General features: G+C 48.2%; 1 protein-coding gene across 1 annotated transcript; it reads right to left on the bottom strand.

The window, feature by feature from the left end:
* Nucleotides 1–1006: 1006 nt before the first annotated feature.
* LOC307245700 (uncharacterized protein) lies at nt 1007–25069 on the bottom strand (the record flags this gene model as incomplete). The annotated part of the gene is given in 15 exon segments (XM_080021348.1): nt 1007–1235; nt 3930–4023; nt 4705–4753; nt 4755–5263; nt 5499–5567; nt 5570–5622; nt 5872–6039; nt 6159–6222; nt 8706–8896; nt 10894–10987; nt 11462–12025; nt 12445–12569; nt 20915–21064; nt 23744–23911; nt 25056–25069. Coding segments are annotated over 14 exon segments (2517 nt in total). The 5' UTR covers nt 23902–23911; nt 25056–25069.

The following is a 25069-nucleotide window of genomic DNA, read 5'->3' as shown; positions in this document are numbered from 1 at the left end:
ATTCTTTTATTGTGTTTTGGTGAGAGGATGTGTGATGGAGATGGAATGGGAGAAAGCGAGAGAGATGGAAAGAGAGGGAGAGAGAGAGAGAGATGTATTTTACTGCTTCTCATCTTTATCTTTATCTGTGTAAACAGTGAAATGAATTCAAATTTGAATGAAAAGCAACCAAAATTAAAAACTGATAGAGACTGCCTGTATGACAGACAGACAGACAGACAGTGGTCTGTCTTTGTCTGTCTGTCTGTCTGTCTAGGGTTAGCGCGTCCGCGTCAAATGGGATACTTTTCGAGCGATTGGGGTTTGGGAATTATGGGCGGTGGGAGCAGATGGATGAAGCAGTTTGAAGGTGATGACATCACAGAAACACCTGAGACCATCCGCCAGGTAGACGTCTTCCTTTGAGCAGAGAGATTCGGGCTTCGGTGAATTACTGTCGCAGGTTATGGATGTTTGGAGGTTTAACCCGAGCGACGCCCACATGCCCGCAGCCTCCAGATAGTGCATTCAAATGGACGGCGGTTGGAGTTTCCTGGATAAGATAAAACCATGTAAATGTTCAGTCCACAGCGCTGCAGCTCCTCCAACACGGAGCTCCTACAACGTGCAGTCCCAACACAACGACGCTGCTTTGAGCTCTGGAAAACACTTTCAATAACACTGCTGTTATCCCACTGCCGCCTCTCCATGGCTGAAGTTCACATCGAGCGGCAGCTTTTTCAGCCATTGTTTGAAGCAAAGTGCCCCAAGAAAGAACTTGTGTTCTTGGAAAGTACGTCCTCTGCAAAGAACAGTCTGGTCCAAATTGTCATCTTGAGTGCAAACAGGTAGATAACATACAAAATGGCCGAACCTTATTAATGATTCAAATTCACCTCCAAGAATATGGAATACAGTTGTTCATTGTTTTAAAAGTGGTTTAATATGTGAGTTGAGTGGAGAAACCCCAAACACAACGTCCGCTCTAATTTCTTTTTATTCCTTCGATGATCTCAGCTGAGGACCATCAGTCCTGGGGCTCCCGGGCGTCCCGGGGGTCCTCAGGTTCCTCCAGCTCCGCGCTCTCCTGCAGACCCTGGAAAAACAGGTAGTGGGAGTTGTGGAAGACGGCCGGTGTGTTGGGATCGGAACCCACGACCCTGGGCTTCAGCGCGGCGAAGGGGTTGCATCCGCTGCCCTTCAGCTCCACCTCCAGCTCCTGCAGGATCTGCAGCGAGTAGCTCATCTCCTCCTCACTGTGGGGGAGAGGTCACCCAGGGGGGGTTATAGGAAAGGGGGTAGTCCGGGATTGTGTTCAAGGCGTTCCATTTGAAGCCGGAACTCGGACAAATCCGACCTCCTAGTTCCCAGTTTACCGAGATAAAAGAGCTGTCATCACGCCAACGTGGCTGAGTTCCCTTCGTGTTTTTATTGATTTATTACATTTTATTAGATCTAAACAACTCTGTGGTTTCAGCTCCATGTCTTGCAGAAAAGAGGCGATGGAACACATTTAGCTCGGAAGTGGGAACTACGGACTCGGAATGCCAGATTTCCAAACAAACGTAGCGTCAGAGGAGACGATATCCGAGTGATACATTGTGAATGTTTCCATAGCAACGAGGACTCACGTTGCATCATGTAAACAAACCGTTCGAAGCACGGATGTGCTTTTTGCAGACGATGTGCTGTGGTATCAGGGTAAACAGGTTGTGTTACTGATACACACGTAATGATTTCACATTTCACCGCTTGCCTTCAAGCAGTGAAATGTGGCAGACCTCAAGCATCCTGGTCAAACCTCAAGCATCCTGGTCAAACCTCAAGCATCCTGGTCAAACCTCAAGCATCCTGGTCAAACCTCAAGCATCCTGGTCAAACCTCAAGCATCCTGGTCACCACCAGGTGGCGGTGGTTCTCACAGAGTGGCAGCTTTCAGGGAAACAAGGAGCTTTTATCAACGCCACGTATTCAAAGAATCCACCGGTGTATGTGGGTGATGTTCTGTGAGTAAATACATCGATGTCTTCTCAAACATACTACATACTACATACTACAGTGTCATGTACTGTACTCGCCACTTTCAGCAAGTTGTCATGACGACACTATAGAAACTACTACCGTCGCCTTGCCCTCGCAATGCATTATGGGATACCTTTTGCCCGTGTAGGTTGCAATGTTTGTTTGCAGTGCAGCTTACGACAATGTTGGAGCAGATGAGGTACATCATCTTATACACCAGGAGGTGTAGCAGCAGAGCTGCAGGATCATGAAGGATCCTCATCACCCCAACAACGGACTGTTTCAGCTGCTGCGGTCAGGCAAGCGCCTCCGCAGTCACGCAGCGAGAACAGAGAGACTGAGACGGAGTTTTTTCCCGCAAGCCATATGAACTGTCAACGCTGACCTCACCAGGGGTCCTAACTGAGCCATGCACTAGGCTCCACTACCTACTGTACTGTATGTAGCATACTGTACCGCATACTGTGTCACTGTTCTGGGTTGTTCGTGATGCCGTATTGCTGCGCCGTACTGTTGTATACTGTGCTGTATTATCCCAAACACTACCTCACACTATTCACATTCACATGCCACTTTAATTCACATGCCACTTTAAATGCACATATCTGTATATACATAGGCATATTCCTTCTAGCTATTCCATTTTATTTCAATTTATTTTTATTGTATTTTATTCTATATATTTTTTATCTTATTCTATAAGTATTCCACTTACTGTATTACGTTTTAGGAGTCAGTTAGTCGGTCTATTAGAAAGTAATTTTCTACTTTTTATTTTATTTTATTTTTGTACTTTTTCCTAGGACTTCTTGTGTGCTATCACCGGGTGCGTTGCATTACATTTCACTGCATATATGTATGGAAGTATGTATATGTATGTGACAAATAAAAATCTTGAATCTTGAATCCTGGAACTTTTAACACACTATTTGATGCACAATATGTTTTTGGATGCACAAAATAATTGTTTGGCATACTAAGTACTTGTAATAGTATATACTAATGGGTCTGCTAGTAATTACAAAGTAGTTTGCTAGTATGTACTAAGTACTTGTAATACTATGTACTAAGGGGTCTGCTAGTATGTACTAAGTAGTGTGCCAGTATGTACTTAGTAGTGCGTTAGTGCGTACTAAGTAGTGTGCTGGTATGTACTACGTAGTGTGGCAGTATGCACTAAGTAGTGTGCTAGTATGTACTAAGTATTGTGCCAGTATGTACTAAGTACTGTGCTAGTATGTACTAAGTAGTGTGCCAGTATGTAATGAGTAGTGTGCTCGTATGTACTAAGTAGTGTGGCAATATGTACTAAGTAGTGTGCCAGTATGTACTAAGTAGTGTGCCCGTATGTACTAAGTATTGTGCTAGTATGTCTAAGTAGTGTGCCCATATGTACTGAGTACTGTGCTCATATGTACTAAGTAGTGTGCCAGTATGTACTAAGTAGTGTGCTAGTATGTAATAAGTAGTGTGCTAGTATGTACTAAGTAGTGTGCCAGTATGTAATAAGTAGTGTGCTAGTATGTACTAAGTAGTATGCCAGTATGTAATGAGTAGTGTGCTCGTATGTACTAAGTAGTGTGCCAGTATGTAATAAGTAGTGTGCTAGTATGTACCAAGTAGTGTGCCAGTATGTACTAAGTAGTGTGCCAGTATGGAATAAGTAGTGTGCCAGTATGTAATAAGTAGTGTGCTAGTATGTACCAAGTAGTGTGCCAGTATGTACTAAGTAGTGTGCCAGTATGGAATAAGTAGTGTGCTAGTATGTACCAAGTAGTGTGCCAGTATGTACTAAGTAGTGTGCCAGTATGGAATAAGTAGTGTGCCAGTATGTAATAAGTAGTGTGCTAGTATGTACCAAGTAGTGTGCCAGTATGTACTAAGTAGTGTGCCAGTATGGAATAAGTAGTGCACCATGTGAGTCTGACCTGAGGGTGGTGAAGAGCGAGGGGATGTTGTAGTCCCTGAGGAGGAGCAGCGTGGGGAGCCAACCCACCTCCAGACCCTGGCAGGCATCGAACCCTGCACAGCAGATGAGATAAAACATGCAGAGTTCCATTGCACAATGTAGAAAAACACCAACGAGTGGGTGTGGAATGGGGGGCGAGGAAGGGGGCGTGTCTAATTCTGGAAGTGGGCCTGGCTTCACAGTTCCCACCCAGTCAGTGCAGGGTGATGTGTGGGCATTGGACCCAGGTAGAGACGTAGAGTGCCACTAAAAGTACTAACCTACGTCAGCATCCTCCAGCAGCTTTGTGCTGATTCCAACCAGTAGGTGGTGCTGAGAGGCACCATATGGAATGCGGATTTAGTCACTTTTGTAAAGTTACTGTTATGACCAGGATCCATGTGTTTTATAATTCAACAGCCAGGTGTTTCAGTTTGCAACACCTTTCTAGGATGGCTGTCATCAACCCTTTCCCTGGAAGAGCATCTCGAGTCGCGGAACACAACGCGGATTCTCACCGGGATGCAACGTCAACACGCCTGTGAGAGTCCCAGGGGCCACACAAAACGTGTGTGTGTGTGTGTTTCTTATTATTGTATGTTTGTTTACGTGTGTGTTGGCCTGCATGGTTGTGTATTTTGTTTGTCAGAGTGTAGATATACGTAGATGCTAATGTGCAAGTTAGTCTGACACACACACACACACACAGTTGGTTCGCTCTCTGCAGTGAAACCTCTCCGGACGGGTTTACGTACCGGGATGGAACCCGACCACCAGGTCCGGCCAGGCCGCCTCCCCCATCTCCAACCAGCTCCTCCCAGAACTGGTGGTACAGGCCCTTGTAGGCGCTGACGTAGACTATCCGCTTGGGGCCGAAAGCTTTGAGCGGGGGCCTCACCACGGGTCCCTCCACCACCTCCGGTCCCACCAGGACCACCTCCACCCCCTGGTAGCCCGGGAACATGCGGTTCAGCTCGTCGTAGTCCATCAGTCGGGCCCCGGCGGTCTCGCTCCGGCCCGCCCCCACCAGGTGGACCGTGAGGGGCCCGGACAAAAGGCCGAAGAGCCGGAGCCCCCAGGCGACGGTCATGGGCCGGGACAGGAACTCACTGGAGACCCTCCACAGGGACTCCTTCAGGTCCTCGTCGGCGGGTCTTAGTCGGCCGGCATCGGCCCAGAGCTCCCGCATGGCGGTGCCGCTCAGGACCGGGTCCAGGTGGGGGGTCAGGTCCCCCCGCATGGAGAGCCAGGCCTCCCAGGACTTCACCTCCGACTGAGGCCTGGACCACACCCCTGTGGGGAGCGGGGCCTCTGCTGCGGATTCAACATCTAAGCTTCGCCTCCAGACAAGTTCACTTCCTGCTTACAACCGAGTGAGTAAATGATCGTGGTACATTAACATCACCGTGGCAACCGGTGAAATTTAGAACCTTTTGTGCTGAGATCAATTTTCTTTCTAAAATACTGGGCGGTGACTTGAGGATCCATGGCGCTGGGGGGTGGAGGTGTGGTGCTGCGGGGTGGAGGAGCCTTTAAAATGAAGTGGAACCTTTGAACAGGAGCCGCTCCACCACTCTGTCGATGGCGACAAGCCGAAGCTCGCAACAAAACTTCTTGTTTTGGACCAGTCAGCTCTCTGGCATCCCTTACTGCAGTAGTACAGATTGACACACCTGCAGGGAGACGGGCGGAGGGTGAGACGGGTAGAAAGGGAGACAGAGATACCGGGAGAGCAAAAGAGGGACAGTTAGACAGGGAGGGAGGCAGTGAGAAAGAAAGACAGACCAGGAAATAAGTAAATGGGTAGACAGGGAGAAAGAGAGAAGGATAAACAGAGAGACAGGCAGGTAGACGGGTTAACTAATGTGAGACATCCTCCATCTTTAACCAGATGAAGTGTCTGTTTCCTGGTTCTGTCTCACCTGGCGCAGCGTTTCAGACAAGGAGAACCAGGAGAACCAGGAGTAGTGGGACCCTGGGCGTGTCTCTTGTGGCAGCTGGCACACAGGCGGAGGAGGGCCTCCATGTGGTGGAACATGTCTCTCTGGGAGCGGAAGGACGGGGCCGGGCCCCTGGACCCCCCCGCCGAGCTGGAGCAGTTATGACATTTCCATAATATTTAATTGCAGCGCAATGGGGCAAACATTTTAAAGATAGAAAAAGAGTCAAAGAATCAACTCTATCGAGACTCCGTCAGACTCCGTCGGACTCCGACTCCGCCTGACAGAGACTCAGACGCTGCAGCAGAGTGCAACGTTTCTCAGCAGGTTGATCTTTGAACAGTTATAAACACTTAAAAAAATGGGATGAATAACAGTGACGCTATTCTTGAATAATTAACTTGTACGACGTTTATATTCGGACACTCGGTCGATCTTTGTCCAATACTGAACTGCCTCAAAATCCACCGAGAGATGAACAAATCTCAAAAGGAAAGTGAAAGGAAGGCTCCTGAATTTGGTTGGAATGGGGTGCGGGTGCTGCCCTCACACGCTGCAGCTGCTCAGTCAGAGCAAAGCTCCTCTCCTTGTGTGGAACAGCGAGCGCTGCGTTCCATCCAAGTCGCAACTCTTTATTTGCGACTTGGATGGAACAAGTCGACTGGTTTGGAGCTGCTCTGTCGTTTTTATGTTCTGGGAACATGGGGACCATGACTGGATTGACAGATTTCCGAGTTCCCCTGGAACGCAGCATCACTTCCTGCTGCGTCTCCACCTGTGGATGCAAACTGGGAGTTTGCATCCACCTGGAGCAGATCGCGGGCAGCAGCCGTAAACAAGGACACCCACCCTTTGAAGAAATGCCCCGCCCCTGTCCGTATATGGTCAATGACGTCATGGCAACCCCGAGCTCGCAGCTTGTCTGTGACAATAAAATCAAATATAAAAGCTCTGACTCAATCAAATATGATGTATTTGACAATATTTCCACTTGATTTGTCCACTAGAGGGCAGGACAGACACCGGCAGCTTGTGAGAAGTGCGATGAAGATACGAGTAGAACGCAGGAGTGGAGGTTCTGTGCGGCGGTGAGCAACACTTCAAGCGCCGCTCCTCTTCAAGCACTGGTTTGAATGCTGCTAAAAGGGGGTTTTGGACTGGGGTCACATGAGCAGAAATGAAGATGCAAACTGTTTAAAACATTTTTTAAGAAGCACATGCTGCTCCTACAGGGGCCTCCTCACCGGACTATTTTTAGACCGGGGCCCCGTGCTTCTGGGCCCCGTGCTGCTGAACGTCAAACTGTATTAAATATGAAGGAGAAGTGGAGGAAAGACAGGTTGACATGAAGAACCATGGACAGGGAGCGGAGGACGTTCCTAGAAAGTCATGACATAAAGACTTGCACGGCCACCAAGCTTGGAGCTGAGAGTCCAGCTGCTCAGACGTAAAGAACGTTCCTGCTCTGATACATGAGCAAACATGGAGCTGCTGGAGCAACACAAGGTCCAAAGGAACTGCTGTTACAACATACCTCCGAGTGTCCATCATGTTCTAAATCCTTCCAGTGGACAGACTGGTTCCTGTGGTTCCTGTGGTTCCTGTGCTTCTTGTGCTTCTTGTGCTTCTTGTGGTTCCTGTGCTTCCTGTGGTTTCACTGCTTTCTGAGCTGGGGTTCCGGTGGAGTCATATTGAACAGCTGTTCTATTCCTTCTAGACGCGTGTGACACCCAGAGTGGAGGAGGTGCAGGGACGTGTGGAGAGCCTGGAGAAGCAGCTCTGACTCTGTGTTTTATAAATGTGTCAAAGTTTGTGGTTTTCCACAATAATACTGATCTGTTTCATTCATTTTATTTCATAGTAAAACTCAGTATTTCCATAACAATAGGCTTCCTTTCCCAGCGACACTTTTCCCAAAGTGAGAAGACGTTTCACTATTTATTCATTTTGGGTCCAGAAACAAAAATAAACCTAAAGATACGAATACATGCATTTACATATAACATCCGCCACAGGTCAGTGTGGTGCTGTGTGAGTCCTGTGGCACCGTGCAGAGCCAAACCTTCAAAAAACGCCCACGCCCTCGAAAAACAAACACTATTTTATCACGACGTGGGATCTCACGATGGAATCACTTCCCAGTCACCATCTTTATATTTATTTTATTTCCCAGTCACCATCTTAATATTTATTTTATTTCCCAGTCACCATCTTAATATTTATTTTATTTCAGAGACACCATCTTTATATTTATTTTATTTCCCAGACACCATCTTAATATTTATATTATTTCCCAGTCACCATCTTTAATCCATAAAACACACGACACAACAAACAACTACGGTAAACAACAAATCGTCAACTCGACAGACCAACCGGAGGGTGCCAGGGGGCGGGGCTTATTAGCTCCTCCCCTTTGGACAAGGGCATCAAAGATCTTGTTCCAGACCTTCTCAAGCTTCTCCATCAGAAACCTGACGAGGAGGCTCCTAGCTGCTTGGGGAGGAGGCTCCTAGCTGCTTGGGGAGGAGGCTCCTAGCTGCTTGGGGAGGAGGCTCCTAGCTGCTTGGGGAGGAGGCTCCTAGCTGCTTGGGGAGGAGGCTCCTAGCTGCTTGGGGAGGAGGCTCCTAGCTGCTTGGGGAGGAGGCTCCTAGCTGCTTGGGGAGGAGGCTCCTAGCTGCTTGGGGAGGAGGCTCCTAGCTGCTTGGGGAGGAGGCTCCTAGCTGCTTGGGGAGGAGGCTCCTAGCTGCTTGGGGAGGAGGCTCCTAGCTGCTTGGGGAGGAGGCTCCTAGCTGCTTGGGGAGGAGGCTCCTAGCTGTCTGGGGGTGGGGGCCCTTCTAGTGCCCCCTGGAAACACAGGAAGTGGGAGTTGCAGTGGACCGGGGTCATGTTGGGACAGGCCTGGACCTGCTCTGGCTTCTGGGAGCTGAACGGGTTGGGACCACTTCCTTGGATGTTCACCTCCAGCTCCTGGAGGATCTGCAGGGAGCTGTGGAGCTCCATGTCACTGCACCAGCAGAGGGCGGAGTCAGTCACTCAACAAACACAACTGAATGGACATCGATGACATTATGCAACAATGATTTCTGTCACCCAACAGTGAACAACTAAGTTAAAAAGATACAAAATATTATGTCATGACAAATAATAATAATATTAATAATAATAATTATAAAACATAGAAAATAGTAAATGAACCTCCAGGTACATATGGTATATAGGTACAATTTAATTTACACCTCCTCAGTTTTTAAAGTACTTCTTCCCCTTTTCCTGTTCATTCTATATTTCATAGTGACCCATGAAATATAGAATGATGAGCTCATCCAAAAGAAGGAGAAGTCTGATTGGACTAGTGTGTGTTAGTGTGTGTTAGTGTGTGTTAGTGTGTGTGTGTGTTAGTGTGTGTTAGTGTGTGTTAGTGTGTGTGTTAGTGTGTGTTAGTGTGTGTTAGTGTGTGTTAGTGTGTGTGTGTGTTAGTGTGTGTGTGTGTGTGTGTTAGTGTGTGTTAGTGTGTGTGTGTGTGTTAGTGTGTGTTAGTGTGTGTGTGTGTGTTAGTGTGTGTGTGTGTGTTAGTGTGTGTGTGTGTGTTAGTGTGTGTTAGTGTGTGTGTGTGTGTGTGTGTTAGTGTGTGTGTTAGTGTGTGTTAGTGTGTGTGTGTGTTAGTGTGTGTGTGTGTGTTAGTGTGTGTTAGTGTGTGTGTGTGTGTTAGTGTGTGTTAGTGTGTGTGTTAGTGTGTGTGTGTGTGTGTGTGTGTGTGTGTGTGTGTGTGTTAGTGTGTGTGTGTGTTAGTGTGTGTTAGTGTGTGTTAGTGTGTGTGTGTGTGTGTGTGTGTGTGTGTGTGTGTGTTAGTGTGTGTGTTAGTGTGTGTTAGTGTGTGTTAGTGTGTTAGTGTGTGTGTGTGTGTTAGTGTGTGTGTGTGTTAGTGTGTGTTAGTGTGTGTGTGTGTGTGTTAGTGTGTGTTAGTGTGTGTGTTAGTGTGTGTTAGTGTGTGTTAGTGTGTTAGTGTGTGTGTGTGTGTTAGTGTGTGTTAGTGTGTGTGTGTGTTAGTGTGTGTGTGTGTTAGTGTGTGTGTGTGTGTGTTAGTGTGTGTGTTAGTGTGTGTTAGTGTGTGTGTGTGTTAGTGTGTGTGTGTGTGTTAGTGTGTGTTAGTGTGTGTGTTAGTGTGTGTTAGTGTGTGTTAGTGTGTGTGTGTTAGTGTGTGTGTGTGTGTTAGTGTGTGTGTGTGTGTTAGTGTGTGTGTGTGTGTTAGTGTGTGTTAGTGTGTGTGTGTGTGTGTGTGTTAGTGTGTGTGTGTGTGTGTGTGTTAGTGTGTGTGTTAGTGTGTGTTAGTGTGTGTGTGTGTGTTAGTGTGTGTGTGTGTGTTAGTGTGTGTTAGTGTGTGTGTTAGTGTGTGTTAGTGTGTGTTAGTGTGTGTGTGTTAGTGTGTGTGTGTGTGTGTTAGTGTGTGTGTGTGTGTTAGTGTGTGTGTGTGTGTTAGTGTGTGTTAGTGTGTGTGTGTGTGTGTGTGTTAGTGTGTGTGTTAGTGTGTGTTAGTGTGTGTGTGTGTTAGTGTGTGTGTGTGTGTTAGTGTGTGTTAGTGTGTGTGTGTGTGTTAGTGTGTGTTAGTGTGTGTGTTAGTGTGTGTGTGTGTGTGTGTGTGTGTGTGTGTGTGTTAGTGTGTGTGTGTGTGTGTTAGTGTGTGTTAGTGTGTGTTAGTGTGTGTGTGTGTGTGTGTGTGTGTGTGTGTGTGTGTTAGTGTGTGTGTTAGTGTGTGTTAGTGTGTGTTAGTGTGTTAGTGTGTGTGTGTGTGTTAGTGTGTGTGTGTGTTAGTGTGTGTTAGTGTGTGTGTTAGTGTGTGTTAGTGTGTGTTAGTGTGTGTGTTAGTGTGTGTTAGTGTGTGTTAGTGTGTGTTAGTGTGTTAGTGTGTGTTAGTGTGTGTGTGTGTTAGTGTGTGTGTGTGTGTGTGTGTGTGTGTGTGTGTGTGTGTCAGAGCCACTTCAGAGTAGACAGGAAGTGACTGACTTGTAGAGGGTGAAGAGCGTTGGGACGCCGTAGTCCCTGAGCAGCAGCAGCGTCGGCAGCCAGCCCTGCACCAGGCCTGGGCTGGCATGGAAACCTGGAGCGCAGGGAACACGGCAGCATCAAGCGTGAGGAAAATAAAGATAAACACCCAAATGCAACCTGTGGAGAGAGGTTCAAAGGGAAGATTTCCTTCACAGCGTGATGTCATAGTGCCTCTTTGGAGGTACCATGACATCACCGGTCAAGGTGGAGCTGGGGGGCGGGGCCAACAAGGAAGGAATCCATGTGTTGTTTACACAGGGGCGACACCCTGCTGGGCATGGTCTGTTGTGACAAGCTGCAACGTCAACACGCCTGTGAGAGTCCCAAGGGCCACACAAAACATGTGTGTGTGTGTGTGTGTTTCTTATTATTGTATGTTTGTATACGTGTGTGTTGGCCTGCATGGTTGTGTATTTTGTTTGTCAGAGTGTAGATATACGTAGATGCTAATGTGCAAGTTAGTCTGACACACACACACAGTTGGTTCGCTCTCTGCAGTGAAACCTCTCCGGACGGGTTTACGTACCGGGATGGAACCCGACCACCAGGTCCGGCCGGGCCGCCTCCCCCGTCTCCACCAGCTCCTCCCAGAACTGGTGGTACAGGCCCTTGTAGGCGCTGATGTAGACCCTCTGCCTGGGGCCGAAAGCTTTGAGCGGGGGCCTCACCACGGGTCCCTCCACCACCTCCGGTCCCACCAGGACCACCTCCACCCCCTGGTGGCCCGGGAACATGCGGTTCAGCTCGTCGTAGTCCGTCAGCCGGGCCGCCATGGTCTCGTTGAAGGAGACCCCCGCCAGGTGGACGGTCAGGGGCCCGGCGTGGGGGTCCAGCCCCAAACGCTGCACCGCCCATCCCACGGTGAGGACCCGCGAGAGGAACTCGCTCTGCACCCGCCACACGGACCGGGCGAGGTCGCTGGCGTCAGGCCGCGGGCGTCCGGCGTTCTGCCACAGGATGCTCATGTTGGAGCCGGTCAGGACGGGCTCCAGGCGGGGGCCCAGGTCTCCTTGCATGGGGAGCCAGTCGTCCCAGCTCCGCACCTCCGAGGCCGTCTTAGTCCAGGTCTCCGTGGGGAAGGGAAGGTCTCCTGGTTTGGGCGATTATTAAAGAATGCAGATGACCTCATTATTCCTGAAAGAGTAGAGGCAGGTAGAGTAGAGGTGGAGCAGGGGTAGAGTAGAGTAGAGGTAGGGTAGGGGAAGAGGAAAAGTAGAGTAGAGGCAGAGTAGGGGTAGAGTAGAGGTAGAGTAGGGGTAGAATAGAGGTCGAGGTAGAGGTAGAATAGACGTCGAGTAGAGGTCGCATAGTGTAGCGGTAGAGTGGAGTAAAGGGAGAGTAAAGTAGATGTAGAGTAGAGGTCAACTAGAGTAGAGGTAGAGTGGAGTAGGTGTTAGGGTTAAAGGTAGGAGTATAGTAAAGTGGAGTAGAGGTAGAGTGGAGTAGAGGTAGAGGGGAGTAAATGGAGAGGTAGAGCGGAGTAGAGGTGGAGTAGTAGGTTTTCTTCACCTGTGAACATCAGCCACTCCACCAGGCGGTCGATGGCGATCAGACGCAGCGTCTTGCAAACCACCTTGTGTTGAGGCCAGTCCTCCGTCTGACACGACTTAGTGCAGTAGTACACGTTCAGACACCTGGGGGTGGAGGAGGGTGATGTGATGCTCCTCCAGGCTGAGCCTCCTACGCCCTTCACTTGGAGGTTCATCAATGCGTTGCTCTTTTTTTAAATATAAAAACATATTTAAAGAGCCACACATTGTGTATTCAACAATGAAATCAGACAATTTTGTCAAGCTTTGTCAATTTTGTCTCAGTTCCCTGCAGAGGAGAGGTAGAGTAGAGATGGAGTAGAGACGGAGTAGAGCCACGGTAAAGGTAGAGTAGAGATGGAGTAGAGCCACGGTAAAGGTAGAGTAGAGATGGAGTATAGCTATGGTAAAGGTAGAGTAGAGATGGAGTAGAGCTACGGTAAAGGTAGAGGAGAGACGGAGTAGAGCCACGGTAAAGGTAGAGTAGAGACGGAGTAGAGCTACGGTAAAGGTAGAGTAGAGACGGAGTAGAGGTACGGTAAAGGTAGAGTAGAGACGGAGTAGAGGTACGGTAAAGGTAGAATAGAGACGGAGTAGAGCTACGGTAAAGATAGAGTAGAGACGGAGTAGAGGTACGGTAAAGGTAGAGTAGAGAAGGAGTAGAGCTACGGTAAAGGTAGAGTAGAGACGGAGTAGAGCTACGGTAAAGGTAGAGTAGAGACGGAGTAGAGCTACGGTAAAGGTAGAGTAGAGACAGAGTAGAGCTACGGTAAAGGTAGAGTAGAGACAGTGTAGAGGTACGGTAAAGGTAGAGTAGAGATGGAGTAGAGCCACGGTAAAGGTCGAGTAGAGATGGAGTATAGCTTTGGTAAAGGTAGAGTAGAAATGGAGTAAAGCTACGGTAAAGGTAGAGTAGAGATGGAGTAGAGGTAGGGTAAAGGTAGAGTAGAGATGGAGTAGAGCCACGGTAAAGGTAGAGTAGAGACGGAGTAGAGGTACGGTAAAGGTAGAGACGGAGTAGAGCTACGGTAAAGGTAGAGTAGAGACGGAGTAGAGGTACGGTATAGGTGGAGTAGAGACAGAGTAGAGCTACGGTAAAGGTAGAGTAGAGACAGTGTAGAGGTATGGTAAAGGTAGAGTAGAGATGGAGTAGAGCCACGGTAAAGGTAGAGTAGAGATGGAGTAGAGGTACGGTAAAGGTAGAGTAGAGATGGAGTAGAGGTACGGTAAAGGTAGAGCAGAGATGGAGTAGAGCCACGGTAAAGGTAGAGTAGAGATGGAGTAGAGCCACGGTAAAGGTAGAGTAGAGATGGAGTATAGCTATGGTAAAGGTAGAGTAGAGATGGAGCAGAGCTACGGTAAAGGTAGAGTAGAGATGGAGTAGAGCTACGGTAAAGGTAGAGTAGAGATGGAGTAGAGGTACGGTAAAGGTAGAGTAGAGCTACGGTACAGGTAGAGTAGAGACGGAGTAGAGGTACGGTAAAGGTAGAGTAGAGATGGAGTAGAGCCACGGTAAAGGTAGAGTAGAGACGGAGTAGAGTTACGGTAAAGGTAGAGTAGAGACGGAGTAGCGCTACGGTAAAGGTAGAGTAGAGACGGAGTAGAGGTACGGTATAGGTGGAGTAGAGACAGAGTAGAGCTACAGTAAAGGTAGAGTAGAGACAGTGTAGAGGTACGGTAAAGGTAGAGTAGAGATGGAGTAGAGCCACGGTAAAGGTAGAGTAGAGATGGAGTATAGCTACGGTAAAGGTAGAGTAGAGATGGAGTAGAGCTACGGTAAAGGTAGAGTAGAGACGGAGTAGAGGTACGGTAAAGGTAGAGTAGAGACAGAGTAGAGCTACGGTAAAGGTAGAGTAGAGACGGAGTAGAGGTACGGTAAAGGTGGAGTAGAGACGGAGTAGAGGTACGGTAAAGGTAGAGTAGAGACGGAGTAGAGGTACGGTAAAGGTAGAGTAGAGACGGGGTAGAGCTACGGTAAAGGTAGAGTAGAGACGGAGTAGAGCTACGGTAAAGAGAGAGTAGAGACGGAGTAGAGGTACGGTAAAGGTAGAGTAGAGAAGGAGTAGAGCTACGGTAAAGGTAGAGTAGAGACGGAGTAGAGCTACGGTAAAGGTAGAGTAGAGACGGAGTAGAGGTACGGTAAAGGTAGAGTAGAGACGGAGTAGAGCTACGGTAAAGATAGAGTAGAGACGGAGTAGAGCTACGGTAAAGATAGAGTAGAGACGGAGTAGAGGTACGGTAAAGGTAGAGTAGAGAAGGAGTAGAGCTACGGTAAAGGTAGAGTAGAGACGGAGCAGAGCTACGGTAAAGGTAGAGTAGAGATGGAGTAGAGCTACGGTAAAGGTAGAGTAGAGATGGAGTAGAGGTACGGTAAAGGTAGAGTAGAGCTACGGTACAGGTAGAGTAGAGACGGAGTAGAGGTACGGTAAAGGTAGAGTAGAGATGGAGTAGAGCCACGGTAAAGGTAGAGTAGAGACGGAGTAGAGTTACGGTAAAGGTAGAGTAGAGACGGAGTAGCGCTACGGTAAAGGTAGAGTAGAGACGGAGTAGAGGTACGGTATAGGTGGAGTAGAGACAGAGTAGAGCTACAGTAAAGGTAGAGTAGAGACAGTGTAGAGGTACGGTAAAGGTAGAGTAGAGATGGAGTAGAGCCACGGTAAAGGTAGAGTAGAGATGGAGTATAGCTACGGTAAAGGTAGAGTAGAGATGGAGTAGAGCTACGGTAAAGGTAGAGTAGAGACGGAGTAGAGGTACGGTAAAGGTAGAGTAGAGACAGAGTAGAGCTACGGTAAAGGTAGAGTAGAGACGGAGTAGAGGTACGGTAAAGGTGGAGTAGAGACGGAGTAGAGGTACGGTAAAGGTAGAGTAGAGACGGAGTAGAGGTACGGTAAAGGTAGAGTAGAGACGGGGTAGAGCTACGGTAAAGGTAGAGTAGAGACGGAGTAGAGCTACGGTAAAGATAGAGTAGAGACGGAGTAGAGGTACGGTAAAGGTAGAGTAGAGAAGGAGTAGAGCTACGGTAAAGGTAGAGTAGAGACGGAGTAGAGCTACGGTCAAGGTAGAGTAGAGACGGAGTAGAGGTACGGTAAAGGTAGAGTAGAGACGGAGTAGAGCTACAGTAAAGATAGAGTAGAGACGGAGTAGAGCTACGGTAAAGATAGAGTAGAGACGGAGTAGAGGTACGGTAAAGGTAGAGTAGAGAAGGAGTAGAGCTACGGTAAAGGTAGAGTAGAGACGGAGTAGAGGTACGGTAAAGGTAGAGTAGAGACGGAGTAGAGCTACGGTAAAGATAGAGTAGAGACGGAGTAGAGGTACGGTAAAGGTAGAGTAGAGAAGGAGTAGAGCTACGGTAAAGGTAGAGTAGAGGCGGAGTAGAGCTACGGAAAAGGTAGAGTAGAGACGGAGTAGAGCTACGGTAAAGATAGAGTAGAGATGGAGTAGAGCTACGGTAAAGGTGGAGTACAGACAGAGTAGAGCTACGGTATAGGTAGAGTAGAGACGGAGTAGAGGTACGGTAAAGGTGGAGTAGAGACGGAGTAGAGCTACGGTAAAGGTAGAGTAGAGACAGTGTAGAGCTACGGTAAAGGTAGAGTAGAGACAGAGTAGAGCTACGGTAAAGGTAGAGTAGAGACAGTGTAGAGGTACGGTAAAGGTAGATAAGAGATGGAGTAGAGCCACGGTAAAGGTCGAGTAGAGATGGAGTATAGCTTTGGTAAAGGTAGAGTAGAAATGGAGTAAAGCTACGGTAAAGGTAGAGTAGAGATGGAGTAGAGGTAGGGTAAAGGTAGAGTAGAGACAGAGTAGAGCTACGGTAAAGGTAGAGTAGAGACAGTGTAGAGGTATGGTAAAGGTAGAGTAGAGATGGAGTAGAGCCACGGTAAAGGTAGAGTAGAGATGGAGTAGAGGTACGGTAAAGGTAGAGTAGAGATGGAGTAGAGGTACGGTAAAGGTAGAGCAGAGATGGAGTAGAGCCACGGTAAAGGTAGAGTAGAGATGGAGTAGAGCCACGGTAAAGGTAGAGTAGAGATGGAGTATAGCTATGGTAATGGTAGAGTAGAGATGGAGCAGAGCTACGGTAAAGGTAGAGTAGAGATGGAGTAGAGCTACGGTAAAGGTAGAGTAGAGATGGAGTAGAGGTACGGTAAAGGTAGAGTAGAGCTACGGTACAGGTAGAGTAGAGACGGAGTAGAGGTACGGTAAAGGTAGAGTAGAGATGGAGTAGAGCCACGGTAAAGGTAGAGTAGAGACGGAGTAGAGTTATGGTAAAGGTAGAGTAGAGACGGAGTAGCGCTACGGTAAATGTAGAGTAGAGACGGAGTAGAGGTACGGTATAGGTGGAGTAGAGACAGAGTAGAGCTACAGTAAAGGTAGAGTAGAGACAGTGTAGAGGTACGGTAAAGGTAGAGTAGAGATGGAGTAGAGCCACGGTAAAGGTAGAGTAGAGATGGAGTATAGCTACGGTAAAGGTAGAGTAGAGATGGAGTAGAGCTACGGTAAAGGTAGAGTAGAGACGGAGTAGAGGTACGGTAAAGGTAGAGTAGAGACGGAGTAGAGCTACGGTAAAGGTAGAGTAGAGACGGAGTAGAGGTACGGTAAAGGTGGAGTAGAGACGGAGTAGAGGTACGGTAAAGGTAGAGTAGAGACGGAGTAGAGCTACGGTAAAGGTAGAGTAGAGAAGGAGTAGAGCTACGGTAAAGGTAGAGTAGAGACGGAGTAGAGCTACGGTAAAGGTAGAGTAGAGACGGAGTAGAGGTACGGTAAAGGTAAAGTAGAGACGGAGTAGAGCTACGGTAAAGATAGAGTAGAGACGGAGTAGAGGTACGGTAAAGATAGAGTAGAGACGGAGTAGAGGTACGGTAAAGGTAGAGTAGAGAAGGAGTAGAGCTACGGTAAAGGTAGAGTAGAGACGGAGTAGAGCTACGGTAAAGGTAGAGTAGAGACGGAGTAGAGGTACGGTAAAGGTAGAGTAGAGACGGAGTAGAGCTACGGTAAAGATGGAGTAGAGACGGAGTAGAGGTACGGTAAAGGTAGAGTAGAGAAGGAGTAGAGCTACGGTAAAGGTAGAGTAGAGACGGAGTAGAGCTACGGTAAAGGTAGAGTAGAGACGGAGTAGAGCTACGGTAAAGATAGAGTAGAGACGGAGTAGAGCTACGGTAAAGGTGGAGTACAGACGGAGTAGAGCTACGGTATAGGTAGAGTAGAGACGGAGTAGAGGTACGGTAAAGGTGGAGTAGAGACGGAGTAGAGCTACGGTAAAGGTAGAGTAGAGACAGTGTAGAGGTACGGTAAAGGTGGAGTAGAGACGGAGTAGAGCTACGGTAAAGGTGAAGTAGAGACGGAGTAGAGCTACGGTAAAGGTGGAGTAGAGACGGAGTAGAGCTACGGTAAAGGTGAAGTAGAGACGGAGTAAAGCTACGGTAAAGCTGGACCAGAGACGAATAGAGCTACGGTAAAGGTGGAGTAGAGACGGAGTAGAGCTACGGTGGAGTAGATTCCCCTGTGCCTCCCTTCTTCTACCTTGTGCTTGTGTAAATCTGTTCTTTTCCAGTTCAGGGGATTCAGTTCCTGAGCTGATCGGCAAATATATCAACGATCATCAATTAGTCCCAGTGACTCCACCTCCACCTCGTTTTACTCCACCTCACACTTGGACGTGGGTCTGATCAGAGCCTGGGCCTCTCGCTGCTTCCAGGCTTCAAGGAGGGAGAGTCTGAGAAGGTTGTTTCCAACCACTGAGGAACATCAGCCCAAGATCCTCCATCTGCTCCATCTCCTCAGCCCCAGTGAGCACTGGTACAGCGGTGTTCTGACACTGCTGGGTTCTCCCAGGTTCTCCCAGGTTCTCCCAGGTTCTCCCAGGTTCTCCCAGGTTCTCCCAGGTTCTGCCGGGTTCTCCCAGGTTCTCCCAGGTTCTCCCAGGTTCTCCCAGGTTCTCCCAGGTTCTGCCGGGTTCTTCTGGGTTCTGTCGTTGCTCTGCAATTTTTGGTGCGTGATAAACAGTCTGGTGGTGGTCGCCATCGGCAACCACACAAAGCCACACAGAGTGTTTCCACCAACGGCAGTCATATAATCTCTAATAAACTCCACCCAGCTGCTCGGGTGGAGCCAGCTCCTGGGGTGGAGCTGCCACACCATTCCCTGACTCGCCTTGTGAAGCCAGAAGTCCTGAGCCCTTAAACTCCAATGTCAGATCTCCAAGATTGGCGCTGGGCCTCATGTGATTGACTATTTTTACTCCTGGCACAAACAGGACACTGTAGCCGGCAGCGGCAGAGGTTACCTCACCACGTCCACAACATCTCAGCAGCAGGTTGAACTCCCAACCCCACCCCCAACCCCACCCCCAACCCCACCCTATTCAATACGTGGCTTCCAGTCTGTTGTAACTGTCATCAACATGTGACAATGATGCAAAACATGTAGTGTCTTTGAATGGATTCTCTTCCTGTCTCTCCTCTACTCTCCATCTACTCTACCTCTACTCCACGTCTACCTCTACCTTACTTCTACTATACTCTTCATCTACTCTACCTCTACCTCACTTATACTATACATCAACTGTACCTCTACTCTACATCTACTCTACAATACATCTACCTCTACTCTACTATATATGTACTCCACCTCTACTCCACGTCTACCTCACTTCTACTATACCTCTACTCTACTATACATCTACTCTACTCTCCATCTCCTCTACCTCTACTCACATCTACCTCACTTCTACTATACATCCTCTCTACTCTACATCTACTCTACCTCTACTCCACATCTACCTCACTTCTTCTATATCTGTACTCCACTATACATCTATTCTACTCTCCATCTACTCTACCTCTACTCCACATCTACCTCACTTCTACTATACCTCTACTCTACATCTACTCTACCTCTACTATACTATGCATCTACTCTACCTCTACTCCACGTCTACCTCTACCTTACTTCTACTATACTCTTCATCTACTCTACCTCTACCTCACTTATACTATACATCAACTGTACCTCTACTCTACATCTACTCTAAAACATCTACCTCTACTCTACTATATATGTACTCCACCTCTACTCCACGTCTACCTCTACCTCACTTCTACTATACCTCTACTCTACTATACATGTACTCTACTCTCCATCTCCTCTACCTCTACTCACATCTACCTCACTTCTACTATACATCTACTCTACTCTACATCTACTCTACCTCTACTCCACATCTACCTCACTTCTACTATATCTGTACTCTACTATACATCTATTCTACTCTCCATCTACTCTTCCTTTACTCAACATCTACCTGACTTCTACTATACCTCTACTCTACATCTACTCTACCTCTACTATACTATGCATCTACTCTACCTCTACTCCACATCGACTGTGCCTCTACTTTACATCTACTCTGCCTCTACTCCAGCCAGCCACCAGCCACAGAACCAGTCAGTCTATATTTGCCTCCCTGGCTCAGGACACATCTCCAGTGCTTTCCACGGCGTCATTTGTTGTTGACGTCCCCCTGATACAGAGCAGGACCCGACCCCCCGTTCCCATGCCGCTGGCATCGAACCACACGCAGGCAAACACACCGGGAGGCTGAGATGGAAGAGTAGTTTTATCAAATTATTTTTGACTTTAAGATGTTTTATTCAGTTGTTGAGAGCAGGTTTGAAGCCACTGTGCTTAGAGCAAGGCACCAACGTCACCCGGGCTGGGGTTCAAATCCCTGTTACAATACTTTGAGATGGACCAAAGCTCAGTCTATTCATATTTAACGTGGTCTTAAATGTGGTCGCCTACACCACTGAAGGCCGCGGTTCATTTCAAAACCAAACATGTTTTGGTCGACGTCCCTGTCAGCGAAACCCTTCGTCTCAGGCCACACCAAGACAGCGGTTCAGGAAGTGGCAACGAAGCATTAGGAAAACGTCTTCCAGAGGGAGATTTTTCAAAACTCTGTTTCCATTCATCAGCACGGAAGAAGTTAAACAATGCTTCTCCAAAACACCGACGTCAGGATCTCAATTTTCGCATTTGCACCTGCGTCAGGAACCTACGAGCCGACGCCCGTTGTGTGTCGCCATTAAAATTTAAAAGTCCCTCCAACTTTAAGAATCGCTTCCATACAGCTGCACGCTCCTATTCAGCGGTGTTGGACACCAAGTTTTATGGGATATTATCGCCCCGACTGGCCTGGAACGCTTACATGAGCTTATGTGAGTGTGAGAGCAATCTTTTTGTAAATGGAGCTGGAAAAATGCATTTTCAGAAAATCTGTGTATGTGTCGTGTGGACAGGGCCTCAGACTGTGAGTAAATGGAGATAAGAAAAAACATCCTGCTGATATTTACATAGAGATCTCAGCAGACATCAGGCACTTGAGTACGGCTGCAACTCACAGGTTATTAAGGTTTGAGGGTGCGGGGTACTTAGGGTTGACCCTGTGGACTCACTTGACGCAGCGTTTGAGGCTCTGCTCCTCGGTGAGATGTTGGGGCAGCTTGCTGCAGCCGGTGCAAAACTTGAAGGTGTCCTCCATCCTCTGGAACATCTCCTTGTAGTTCCTGAACGCAACACCCTTGGTCTTCCCCTCCACCGCTGCCCTGAGCGGAGACCGGGTCAAAGGATGTTGATGAGCACATTATAGGAAAAGGACTGTGTTGTGGGGATGGGATGGTTTGAGGAGCGACACCTGACCTGGATCTAGGTGATTGGGTCAGGGTTGATGTACACCTGTTGGTCGTTGGTTGGTCCAATGAGCGGCAGATTAAAACGCCCATCACTACACTCACTCAGGAGAGGAGCCCTGTCATGACATGTTCCACCTGCTCCTGGCTTGTTCCAGCTAGCCTCCTCTCTACATTAAACTGCTCCTGGCTTGTTCCAGCTAGCCTCCTCTCTACATTAAACTGCTCCTGGCTTGTTCCAGCTAGCCTCCTCTCTACAATAAACTGCTCCTGGCTTGTTCCAGCTAGCCTCCTCTCTACATTAAACTGCTCCTGGCTTGTTCCAGCTAGCCTCCTCTCTACAATAAACTGCTCCTGGCTTGTTCCAGCTAGCCTCCTCTCTACAATAAACTGCTCCTGGCTTGTTCCAGCTAGCCTCCTCTCTACATTAAACTGCTCCTGGCTTGTTCCAGCTAGCCTCCTCTCTACAATAAACTGCTCCTGGCTTGTTCCAGCTAGCCTCCTCTCTACAATAAACTGCTCCTGGCTTGTTCCAGCTAGCCTCCTCTCTACATTAAACTGCTCCTGGCTTGTTCCAGCTAGCCTCCTCTCTACATTAAACTGCTCCTGGCTTGTTCCAGCTAGCCTCCTCTCTACATTAAACTGCTCCTGGCTTGTTCCAGCTAGCCTCCTCTCTACATTAAACTGCTCCTGGCTTGTTCCAGCTAGCCTCCTCTCTACAATAAACTGCTCCTGGCTTGTTCAAGCTAGCCTCCTCTCTACATTAAACTGCTCCTGGCTTGTTCCAGCTAGCCTCCTCTCTACATTAAACTGCTCCTGGCTTGTTCCAGCTAGCCTCCTCTCTACATTAAACTGCTCCTGGCTTGTTCCAGCTAGCCTCCTCTCTACATTAAACTGCTCCTGGCTTGTTCCAGCTAGCCTCCTCTCTACATTAAACTGCTCCTGGCTTGTTCCAGCTAGCCTCCTCTCTACAATAAACTGCTCCTGGCTTGTTCCAGCTAGCCTCCTCTCTACATTAAACTGCTCCTGGCATGTTCCAGCTAGCCTCCTCTCTACATTAAACTGCTCCTGGCTTGTTCCAGCTAGCCTCCTCTCTACATTAAACTGCTCCTGGCTTGTTCCAGCTAGCCTCCTCTCTACATTAAACTGCTCCTGGCTTGTTCCAGCTAGCCTCCTCTCTACATTAAACTGCTCCTGGCTTGTTCCAGCTAGCCTCACCTCTACAATAAACTGCTCCTGGCTTGTTCCAGCTAGCCTCCTCTCTACATTAAACTGCTCCTGGCTTGTTCCAGCTAGCCTCCTCTCTAAATTAAACTGCTCCTGGCTTGTTCCAGCTAGCCTCCTCTCTACAATAAACTGCTCCTGGCTTGTTCCAGCTAGCCTCCTCTCTACGTTAAACTGCTCCTGGCTTGTTCCAGCTAGCCTCCTCTCTACATTAAACTGCTCCTGGCTTGTTCCAGCTAGCCTCCTCTCTACATTAAACTGCTCCTGGCTTGTTCCAGCTAGCCTCCTCTCTACATTAAACTGCTCCTGGCTTGTTCCAGCTAGCCTCCTCTCTACAATAAACTGCTCCTGGCTTGTTCCAGCTAGCCTCCTCTCTACAATAAACTGCTCCTGGCTTGTTCCAGCTAGCCTCCTCTCTACATTAAACTGCTCCTGGCTTGTTCCAGCTAGCCTCCTCTCTACAATAAACTGCTCCTGGCTTGTTCCAGCTAGCCTCCTCTCTACATTAAACTGCTCCTGGCTTGTTCCAGCTAGCCTCCTCTCTACATTAAACTGCTCCTGGCTTGTTCCAGCTAGCCTCCTCTCTACATTAAACTGCTCCTGGCTTGTTCCAGCTAGCCTCCTCTCTACATTAAACTGCTCCTGGCTTGTTCCAGCTAGCCTCCTCTCTACATTAAACTGCTCCTGGCTTGTTCCAGCTAGCCTCCTCTCTACATTAAACTGCTCCTGGCTTGTTCCAGCTAGCCTCCTCTCTACATTAAACTGCTCCTGGCTTGTTCCAGCTAGCCCCCTCTCTACATTAAACTGCTCCTGGCTTGTTCCAGCTAGCCTCCTCTCTACATTAAACTGCTCCTGGCTTGTTCCAGCTAGCCTCCTCTCTACATTAAACTGCTCCTGGCTTGTTCCAGCTAGCCTCCTCTCTACATTAAACTGCTCCTGGCTTGTTCCAGCTAGCCTCCTCTCTACATTAAACTGCTCCTGGCTTGTTCCAGCTAGCCTCCTCTCTACATTAAACTGCTCCTGGCTTGTTCCAGCTAGCCTCCTCTCTACAATAAACTGCTCCTGGCTTGTTCCAGCTAGCCTCCTCTCTACATTAAACTGCTCCTGGCTTGTTCCAGCTAGCCTCCTCTCTACATTAAACTGCTCCTGGCTTGTTCCAGCTAGCCTCCTCTCTACAATAAACTGCTCCTGGCTTGTTCCAGCTAGCCTCCTCTCTACAATAAACTGCTCCTGGCTTGTTCCAGCTAGCCTCAACTATACAATAAACTGCTCCTGGCTTGTTCCAGCTAGCCTCCTCTCTATAATAAACTGGTGGAACTGCCACAAGGACTTTCAGATGCCTGAATCTTGAGCCGATCTAACTGGACCTGCCTGTAGTCTCCGTAGTCCTTCATCTTGAGTTTGTCCAGGATGACCCTGGAAAGTCCCGGAACGTGAGAGTCCAGGGAGCAGAACCCGGACTGGTCTGAGAAAACGCTGTCTTTCCCGGGAGCGAAGGATTGTGGGGGCACTGGGATCTGCATCGCCATCTTGTTCCTGCTGAGTAAAACAGAAGGATTGATCAGTCTGTGGAGCTTTTTATATTTACCACCTTGATTCTTTATTATTGTGTGTTTATGTGATGGTACGTTTCCTTGGTAACCGCTGCTCTCCTCACCGTCCCAGGAGGTTCATCCCTCCTTCATGACCCTTCAACCCTCCTTCATGACCCTTCAACCCAGCTCCTTCCATCCCATCTGAGGATGAAGGTGTTTGTTCAACCCTCCTGAGGGCGTGGTCCTATAAAGCCCTTGTTTTAACCCTTCTGTAACTGAATAAACCTGACATGACCTATTCAAACGTTGTCTTTAACGACTTCAGCCGATGGAAATCAACCACCAAGATTTTCTTTGTTTCCCCAGAAGGACTTTGACCTCCTTCTACCTGTTGACATGCACACTTTGCAGCGCAGAGCAGCCGGTGCTGCTCTACTCGTTCAACAATCCCTGTTTTAACATCTTTCTCAACACTGACGCTTCCCTGGACGACCAGGAGGGAGGACGGGAGAGGAGTCCAAGGGGCTAACCCTCTGCCCACTGCGGACAGAGCTCCATCAAACGCCGCCCGTTCTTCCATCCATCCGTCCACCCACCCACCTGTTCTTCCATCCATCCATCCAACCATTCATTCATGTCTTCATCCATCTGTACATCCGTCTGTCCCTCCGGTGCGTTCTGGAGGCTTTCAGCTTTAAACAGTCGGTCCAGTCAGTTTGAACATGATGCCACGGAGCTGAGCAGAGGGTTGTGGTGAAGAAGCAGAAGGCTTTTTCCAGGAGGAACCAGGAGCTTCATCTGATCATCCTCTTTTCTCCACCAGAGCAACTTCCCACTGGAAACGGAACTCTGTCTTCAAACTATTTCCTACTCTTCTCAGAATGGGAATTGTTGATACAGAGCATTATGTATATTTCATTTAGATTTTATATATATATATATATATAGTTGTATATGGACTTTTTTTTCTTGATCGTCCTTTTTATTTATTGCATATTGTTTATTGTTTATTGTGATTTGAATTTTTTATTCTCACTCTTGTCATTATTTAAGATTTGTTTGGATGCGAGCTGCTGTAACAAGTTCAATCAGAGACTAAACCTTCAATCAGCAAAGCAGAACAGACACAAAAAGAGAAGAACTCTTACCTTTCAGTGCTGAA

Source organism: Zeus faber (assembly GCF_960531495.2).
Source record: "Zeus faber genome assembly, chromosome: 20".
Taxonomy (NCBI): Eukaryota; Metazoa; Chordata; class Actinopteri; order Zeiformes; family Zeidae; genus Zeus; species Zeus faber.
The sequence above is the reverse complement of the archived record's forward strand: the minus strand, read 5'-3'. Positions and strand labels throughout refer to the sequence as shown.